Source organism: Urocitellus parryii, chromosome X (genome assembly GCF_045843805.1).
Source record: "Urocitellus parryii isolate mUroPar1 chromosome X, mUroPar1.hap1, whole genome shotgun sequence".
Lineage (NCBI taxonomy): Eukaryota > Metazoa > Chordata > Mammalia > Rodentia > Sciuridae > Urocitellus > Urocitellus parryii.
Genome location: NC_135547.1, coordinates 76,040,048 through 76,049,536, shown reverse-complemented (window position 1 = coordinate 76,049,536; position 9,489 = coordinate 76,040,048). Strand labels below are relative to the sequence as shown.

Sequence of the window (9,489 nt, the reverse complement as noted above, 5' to 3'; positions counted from 1 at the left end):
CCTTGCTTGCCTGTAATCCCAGCGGCTTGGGAGGCTGAGACAGGAGGATCTCGAGTTTAAAGCCAGCTTCAACAAAAGGGAGGGGGCTGGGGATGTGGCTCAAGCGGTAGCGCGCTCGCCTGGCATGCGTGCGGCCCGGGTTCGATCCTCAGCACCACATACCAACAAAGATGTTGTGTCTGCTGAGAACTAAAAAATAAATATTAAAAATTCTCTCTCTCTCTCTCTCTCCTCTCTCACTCTCTCTTTAAAAAAAAAAAAAAAACAAAAGGGAGGCACTAAGCAACTCAGTGAGACCCTGTCTCCAAATAAAATAAAAAGTAGGGTTGGGGATGTGTCTCAGTGGTTGAGTGCCCCTGAGTTCAATCCCTGGTACCAAAATAAATAAATAAAAGTCACTTGAAAAGATGACAGTAAGGCAGAGGTTGTGGCTCAGTGGTAGAGCATTTGCCTAGCACATGTGAGGCACTGGGTTTGATCCTCAGCACCACATAAAAATAAATAAATAAAGGTATTGTGTCCAACTACAACTAAAAAAAAATTAGGAAAAAAAAACATGACAGTAACTTGGGCAAAGGGGTGCACACCCATAATCCCAGCGGTTTGGGAGGCTGAGGCAGGAGGATCCCAAGTTCAAAGCCAGCCTCAGCAAATTAGTGAGGCACTAAGCAACTCAGGGAGACCCTGTCTCTAAATAAAATATAAAAAAGGGCTGGGATGTGGCTCAGTGATAAAGTATCTCTGGGTTCAATCCCCAGTACCAAAAAAAAAAGACAGTAGCTAAACAGAAAGTTCCCCAAGAAGGGCTGGGGGTGTAGCTATGTGGTAGAACACTTGCCTAATGTGTGAAACCATGGCTCAATCCCCAGCACCATAAAAATTAAATCATTAATTCTCATAGACAGCCACACAGGTGGCAGCCATGTTTCTAGCCTGTATAAGCCTTTATGTTCTGTAAGCATCCCAGGGAACATCAGTCAAAATATATAAATGCTTTACCCACAGCAGGGGTAAGTACAGATTTTTTTTTTTTTTTAGTTTTCAGTGGACACAACATCTATGTTTGTATGTGGTGCTGAGGATCGAACCCAGGCCGCATGCATGCCAGGCGAGCGCGCTACTGCTTGAGCCACATCCCCAGCCCAAGAACAGATCTTATGACCTTCATTTCTCAATTCTCAAAAACCCAGTGCTATTTGGCATGGTAGAATGGGGTATGCACAGTGAAATTATCAACCATTATTTGTCATATGAAGAAGTATTCCTTCCATACCAAATGAAGGTCAAAAAGACAAGGAGAAAAGGAGAAGCTGGCATACTGGGAGATGGCAAGCTGAGCAACTCTAGCAAAGCCTGATATCCTATATAACCACAACGGGGACAGCATATTCCAACTCTTGGGAGCTGTTAAAAGAGATAGAAAGAGCCGGGCCCAGTGGTGCACGCCTGTAATTCCAGCCGCTCAGGAGGCCGAGACAGAAGGATCATGGGTTCAAAGCCAGCCTCAGCAATGGTGAGGTGCTTAGCAACTCCATGAGACCCTGTCTCTAGATAAAATACAAAACAGGGCTGGGGATGTGGCTCAGTGGTCAAGTGCCCCTGAGTTCAATCCCTGGTACCAAAAAAAAAAAAAAAACTGGAACAAGCTACCCTGTAATCTCAGGTACTTGGAAAGCTAAGACAGGAAGATTAGAAGTTCAAGGCCAGCTTCAGCAACTTTGTGAGACCCTGTTTCAAATTTTAAAAAATTAAAAAGGGTTGGGGATATAGTTCAGTGGTAAAGTGCTTGCCTTGTATACACCAGGCCCTGGGTTCCATTACAAGCACCAGACAAACAAACAAATTGGGCCAGGCATGATAGTGCACACCAATAATCCAATAATTTGGGAGTCTGACAGCTGAGGCAGGAGCATTGCAAGTTTGAGGCCAGCCTCAGCAACTAAGCAAGGCTCTAAGCAATAATTTACTGAGACCCTGTCTTAAAATAAAAATGGCTGGGAATGTGGCTCAGTGGTAAATCATGCCTCTTAAAATCCCTAGTATCAAAAAAAAAAAAAAAAAAAAGAACTCCTGACAATGATTGGCAGGACAGTTTAATTGTTTTGTTTTTGTTTTATTTAGGGAATTGACCTTGAGTGGGTTTATTTTACAGGAAGTGACTAAGAGGGAAAGGGGCCACACAGAAGACTCAGATACAGCTTTTCGAGGGATTGAATAACTTCCACATCACCAAGTCGACAGTGCTAGTGAAATCTAATAGCAGATCTCATTGTGGGACCCTATCTGCAGTGCATGCACTATCATCATTAAATGCCAAACCCATCTCCTGAAGCAGAGGAACCAATAATAAGTCCATGGCTGATATAAACATTTGTCTCAAAGGCATAATGAGGAAAACATCAAAAAGAACAGGACCACATTATGCTTTTTGCATTTTTTTACAGCCTCATTGAGAATTCCCAGTTTCTACTAACCCAACTTCTCTGAAACTATTATCTGGTATTATATGGAACCTCCAAAAATGTTCAGTGATGAAATAAGTGTGGGAAACAATGCATACATAATAAGTTATAAAGTTCTACTGTAAAGAAACCTGATGGGTTTTATATAAATTGCTGATTCCTGAGCTTATTGGACAATAGATAGAACCCTTTAAAAATGAACATCTATTACTAGCTCAGATTTTTGGAAAATGCTGCTTAACCATTTTTGTGAAAATGTCTTATCTCAAGAATAAGAGGAATGTGTCAACATTGGGAACATGCATAACACAAATAAAATGGCTTTCAAAAACTCAGTATATTAGGACACCTATAATCCTAGCTACTTAGGAGGCTGAGGCAGGAGAATCACAAGTTTGAGGCAGCCTAGGCAACTTAGTGAGACCCTGTCTCAAAAAGTCAAAAGGAGTGGGGATGTAGTTAAGTGGTAAAGAACCCTGAGGTTTCACCAATATGGGAAAATTAGCATATCAGGACTGGGGGTGCAGCTCAATGGGGCTTATGTGGCATGCATAGACCCTAGGTTCAATCCCCAGGATCACAAAAAAATATTAGAATATCTAAAAGTTTAAGGCAATGATTTAAAAATCATTGTCTGAGGCACTTGCTCAATGGTAGATACAGCAAAGAAAGTCAAAGTTAGATTTCAAAGCAGACAAGCAAATGCTTCCCAAGGACAGCATGAAGATTGCTGTGCTTCATCACGGCTTGGCCAGTAGAAAAAAGAACAGCATTCAGTGGCATCTCCTTTTACTACTTGTGACAGGGGATACAGATAGACACACAAACTTCCTCCACAAGGTTCATACCAAACTTAAAAGCAGCTGTGTATGAAATAGTCTGTCTTCTAGGTTCCTCCAAAAGCCAAATAACCAGGAGTCTAGGGCTTCTAGGGGAAGAGAGAAATGGCTCATGCTGGCACTTGTAACTACTATCAAAGGAAGCTTCCTTTACATTTTTAGGTGCAGTCTCCAAAGTAGCACCCAAAAGCTACAAGAGAACACATTTCTTAGCATTCTTCTTTGAGGCAGGGTAAAGCACTGCCCGGACAGCTTCCAAAAACACCTCATGTACCCCATCCTGCATCAGGGCTGAACATTCCAGATACTTCACAGCCCCTACCTGCTTAGCCAGCGAATTGCCTTGTTGAGGAGTTGTGGGCACTAGGCTCTGCTCCTTCAGCTTCTTCACTGTCTCATGGTCACTTCGCAGGTCCCTCTTAGTGCCTACCAGCAGAACAGGTACATTGGGGCAATGATGGGAGACTTCTGGGTGCCACTTATGCCTCACATTGGCATAAGAGGATGGGTTGCCAATGGAAAAACAAATGACAAAAATATTGGTCTGGGGGTAGGAGAGTGTCCGCAATCGATCATATTCTTCTTGGCCAGCAGTATCCCACAGATTCAGGCTGACGATTTGGCCATCCACAGATGTTTGGGCACTATAGTTGTCAAAGACAGTGGGGATATACTCCTCAGGAAATGCATTTGTAGTGTAACTGATGAGGAGGCAGGTCTTACCCACAGCCCCATCTCCTACAACCACACATTTGATGGTCTGCATTCTTCCCTTGTAATCCTATGTACAAGAGAAAAAAATATTCAGAGATATTTGGTTAATTTAGGGAGCTTTATAAACATTTCTGAGAAGGAAAAGAAAGGAAAGCACCCCCCCACACACACACACACATACTCCCTGTGCCCCTAACACCATAGAAGAGTAATCTGGGGAAGCATGTATAGGACAAGAGTTTTTACACTGGACTGTTTTTACACTTTACAGTCCACTGGAGCTTGTGGACTGTGAGAGGACAGGCTTTAGTTGGTTCTAGAAGCCACCTCTGGGATTGTGAAAATAGTATATGTATGTGTATAAATAAATTTTTCTTCAAAGAAGATCCAAAGTTGTCAGATTCTCAAAAGTAGTTGTAAATCCAGACAGATTAAAAACTATTCATATACATAGGTATGAATGTTAAGTTGTTGTCATAAGGTTTGGATATACTATATCAAAGGTGCTAACATACTGCAGGTACTCAGGAAATGGTAACTATAATTTTAAAAAACATAGGCATAGAAAGGTTTCCAAGATTGAAAAATGGTACTCACCATATAATAGTTATTTGTTACACATTTGTCATAGGGTCTGGATATACTTTATCAAAGGTGCTAACATTGCAGGTGTTCAGTAAATGGGGATTGATTAATTTTAAAAAAATAAGTGTAGCCAGTCTCAGTGGCTCATGCCTTTCTTTATTCCAACAACTCAGGAGGCTAAGGCCGGAGGCCTTGTAAGTTGGATGCTTGCCTGGGCACCTTGTCTCAAAATTTAAAAAAATAATAATAAAAAGAGCTGAGGATGTATTTCAGTGCCAAGGCACCCCCCCAGGTTCAATCCCCAGTACCAAAAAATGAGTCAAGGCTCCGAAGTTAAACTTCCTGGAGTCAAAAAGCTTCCTAAGCTTCATGAACTTGGGCAAGTTCTTAACCTGTGTTAAATAAAAGATATGTGTAGTAGTTATTAATCACTGTCATATACACAGTCCTCATTAAATGTTAGAAGCTATGATGATGTATTTTGTTCATTTTTTGTTGTTGATGTTGTTGTTTTACTTTTGTGTGTGTGGTGTTAGAAATCCATTTCAGGGCTTCTCAAACGCCAGACTGTTGCTCTACCACTGAACAACACCCTCAGCCCCGGACTTCTTAATTCTGCTAATACTATACTACTGAGGGAAGGCAAAAATTCTGTAATATGGTTTCAATGCTAGAAAAACCAGAGGTCTCATACCATCTTCGCACCTTATCTGAACAAAACAACACCACCATGCTATTGTCCATTTCTTCATGAATCAAGTATTTCAGAGTAAATGATATGACATAGATAATCTCCAGAAGTATATATAAACATGTGCTCTCATGTTTACACCCCCATATTAATATCTTATCACTGTCCTGCCCTCAATTTAAGCTGCAAAGCATTCTACTTTCTTTTAAAAAAAAATTCCTTGTTCTTTTTAGTTATACATGACAGTAGAATATATTTTGTTATATCATACATACATGGAGTACAACTTCCCATTTTTGTGGTTGTACATGATGTGGAGTACATTCTACCTTAGATTCTTAGTTATTGCAATTTTGCTTTGTTCGGTACTGGGGATTGAACCCAGGGGTGCTTAACCACTAAGCCACATCCCCAGCCCTTTTTATTTTGAGACAGGGTCTTGCTAAATTACTTAGGACCTCACTAAGTTGCTAAGACTAGCTCTGAACTTGGAATCCTTCTGCCTCAGCTTCCTAACCTGTTGGGATTACAGGTGTATACCACCACATTCAGCAGACTATATCTCTCTCATTTTCTTTTTCTTTCTTTCTTTTCTTTTCTTTCTTTCTTTTTTTTTTTTTTTTTTTTTTTGAACCAGAGATTGAACCAAGGGGCACTTAACCACTGAGCCACATCACCAGGCCTTTTTATATTTCATTTAGAGACAGGGACTTGATGAGTTGCTTAGGGCCTCGCTAAATTGCTGAGACTAGCATATATATATATATATATATATATATATATATATATATATATATATATATATATATTAGTTATAGATGAACACAGTACCTTTATTTTGTTTATTTATTTTTGTGTGGTGCCGAGGATCAAACCCAGTACCTCACACATGCGAGGCTAGTACTCTATCACTAAGCCACAACCCCAGCCCTGAGGGCTGGCTTTTAACTCACAATCCTCCTACCTCAGCCTCCCAATCTATTTGGATTATAGGTGTGTGCCACCATGCCTAGCCAGACTCAATCTTTTTTATTTATTTTAAAAATATTTTTGTAGTTGTAGATGGACACAATACCATTATTTTATTTATTTATTTTTATGTGGTACTGAGAATTGAACCCAGTGCCTCATACTTGCAAGGCAGGCACTCTGCCACTGAGCCACAATCCCAGCCCCAGACTCAATCTTTATAACATTAATTTCTTCAAGCGTCAGAACATGGAGGAAGGGGATTGTCATATGTATTTGGTTACAGGGATAAAAACAAGAATTTCTCACCTTGGTAATTTAGAGAAATAACATTCCCATATTGCTGTCATATTAGGCAAACAAAAGAAGAAAAAAAAAAAAAAACCTCATCATGGGTCAGTTTAAAGAGAAGTTGGCCTTCAGAGCATGTTTCACATAAGTCCACTAGGGGTAGCTCTCTGCTCACATAATTCTAACCAGGGAGACCGTCCATGGATCCCATACCTAAAAAAAGTCCAGAGCATAATTCAGCTCTGATGGGCAACTATGCCCTAGGAATAGGCATAACAATTACACAAATTCTATGATAACAGGGCAAAGCCACCACCACACTCCCTGTGAATAGCCTTTTTTGACTTCCTGTCTGGATTCTCTTCTTCCTATGAATTCCTACATCAGTTAGCCTATGCAACCCCACTTCCAGCCTCCTTAGATATCATCCAGTGTGTGAAACTCCTGCTCAAAGGGATTGCTTTCAGGACAACAGTACAATTGGGGGATGGTAGGTTGCAGAACCAGGGTAAAACTTAAGCACAAAGACTACTTTGTACCCTAAGTTCAGCCCCTAAAATAACTGGGAAAAGTTATCTGTACTTGTTTATCTTGGTTTATATCTACTAGTGCTCCTGGCATATATGGTCTACAGATAATGACTATACATGGCACACTAATGGCTGGGTGCCTAGGTAATAGTATGCAGTCAGAATATCACAGAAATAAGAAAATCCAAAGCAGTACCAACTTCTTATAAACACCTTCATTCATAGCAAAATCTCTATGAAAGGCAGGGTTTAGCAAAAGTCCCATTGCGGGGGGGGGGGGGGTGGCTTCTTTGCACAATTCACTTATTTGTATTAAGCCCATGTATTCTGGACACTGTTTTCTTATGTATGTGTTTGAAATTTTTAATAGTTATAAAGTCTCAAAATGATGCTAAAAATATCTTAAAGGGTTGGGGGCTCTGAGAAAAAGCTAGGAATTATTTAAAGAAAGGAAAATATTTTAGGTTGCATCACCTATATGAGAAAAGGTTTATATCAACTCCAACATCTGGCACCACGCTGTCCTTGTCAAGGATCATGCACAATTTTCCTCACCTCATCACCACCACTATCCATATATACTCCCAGATTCTACCCTAGGCACTGCACTGCTGGGAGGGATCTTTAAAGGGGTAAAAACAACAAAAACTTCCTTAACCCTAGAAACTTAGTTTGGTGGAAAGGATAGGCTATACATTAAAAGGCAAATAAGGCCAGATCTAGTGGTGCACTCCTGTGTCTTCCAGTCTTTTTTTTTTTTTTTTTTTTTGTAGATGGACACAATACCTTTATTTTATTTTTACATGGCTGCTGAGGATTGAACCCAATCCCTTACACGTGCTAGGCAAATGCTCTACCACTGAGCTACAGCCCCAGCTCTTCCAGTCTTATCAAGTATCCTCCACAAATAGTCTACCCAGAAGGCAATTTTCTCCTAAGCTATATTCACCATATATTCACAACATTCAAGTCAGGCATGGTGGCAACCCACCTGCAATCCCAGCAGCTCTGGAGACTGAGGCAGGAGGACTGCAAGTTCAAAAGCCAGCCTCAGCTACTCAGTTACTGAGACCCTATTTAATAATTTAAAAAGGAGTATGGGGCTGAGGTTCATTGGTTAAGTGCCCCTGGGTTCAATCCCCAGTACAAAAAAAAATCAACAATATTCAGGATCAGCTCAGAATAGTACTGTTTATAACACATTCTCCAAGTTGCAATCTTCCCACGTCTGTGTCTACATCCATGTAAAATTACTCTGTAACTTTCTGAAACCAAAACAATTCAGTATAAGTTTCCCATTTTTATTTACTACTTTCTTCAATTTAGTTATCTACAGAACAGAGGAAGCTTTTTACATTGAAGACTGCTTTGATTCAAGACTGGTCAAAGGAGACTTTCAAGGCGCTTGTGGATGATGGAAACCTAGTGAACACTTCCCAACCCTGGGGGAGGGGTGGGAAGAGGAGGAGGGTTTTTATCTGAGGCTAGGAAACTTAACCTAAGGAGGGGCAAGTCTAGTGACCCAATCACAGAAACCACAAGCCCACTGGGCACTTTCCTCACATTCTCCACCAAGGGTAGTATACTCCAGTTTCATAAGGACTACTAAGCCTGGGACAGAGAGGTGCCCCCCACCACACACACACACACACAACATAGGATTCACAAATAGGAAGGGTTGGGTCAATCTCCCAGACCTAGCAGACCTACACATATCTCACTCTACCCCACCCCCAGCAAATTCCTTCCATTCAGGGAATAGCTCAAATCCTAAGGCAGCTGTCCCGGGGGAATAGGGAGACTCTAGCAGAGAAGAAGGTAGTTGGCTGTGGGAGGGTCTGTCTGTCCATAAAGGTTACCCGGCAAAGTCTGATCTTTATCCAGCGCTGCCGATGGATTGCTGCTGGCCGCCTGGCGAAGCGTCCGGGAGTTCTTGAGTGGGGCTAGGAAAGACGAGCTGTGAGAGCTCAGCGACACATCCGGGTAGCGACTGAGTCCCACCCCATCGTTGGACGCAGTCTTCACTCGATGCCCCGAGACCTCCTGGGAAGTGGAGTTCCAGGGCCCGCCTAGCTATCAGCGAGACACAGGCTCTTAAACCACACTTTAAGGACTACTTAAGATCCCAACCCCAGTACCAAATGACTTCTTTACCTTAGCGAAATGAGACCACTCTCTCCTTCCAGTCTCCAGAGCTCCACCGTGCCTGGATTGAATGTTTCTTATTGTGAATGTAGCTTAGGAGAAAATTGCCTGCTGGGTAGACTATTTGTGGAGGATGCTCTATTAGATAAGACTGGAAAACTCAGAGGTTTGGACCTCTGACTTTCCCAAGACCAATATTAATATAGACTTAAGGACCAGAGAAGGTTTTTTAAAAAATGAAGGGGATAAAATGAGGTAGTGAG

General features: G+C 41.5%; 1 protein-coding gene across 3 annotated transcripts; it reads right to left on the bottom strand.

Annotated features, from left to right (window-relative positions):
• Positions 1–2,116: 2,116 nt before the first annotated feature.
• On the bottom strand, positions 2,117–9,057 carry LOC113199579 (rho-related GTP-binding protein RhoG-like). 3 transcript variants are annotated; one of them, XM_026412607.1, is made up of 3 exons: positions 8,941–9,057; positions 6,570–6,603; positions 2,117–4,082 (listed from the first exon to the last, which is right to left on the bottom strand). In XM_026412607.1, exon 3 carries the CDS (start codon positions 4,065–4,067, stop codon positions 3,492–3,494), a length of 576 nt encoding a protein of 191 aa, XP_026268392.1. In that variant the 5' UTR covers positions 4,068–4,082; positions 6,570–6,603; positions 8,941–9,057; the 3' UTR covers positions 2,117–3,491. The 3 variants fall into 3 exon arrangements, with proteins under 3 accessions (XP_026268392.1, XP_026268393.1, XP_026268391.1); XM_026412608.1 differs by lacking the exon at positions 6,570–6,603 and having other exon boundaries at positions 2,117–3,390; positions 3,624–4,082; XM_026412606.1 differs by lacking the exon at positions 6,570–6,603.
• Between the last annotated feature and the right edge of the window lie 432 nt (positions 9,058–9,489).

Bases quoted from the DNA above. Each gene is read 5' to 3' on its own strand.
- LOC113199579 (XM_026412607.1), bottom strand. From the start codon at position 4,067: ATGCAGACCATCAAATGTGTGGTTGTAGGAGATGGGGCTGTGGGTAAG.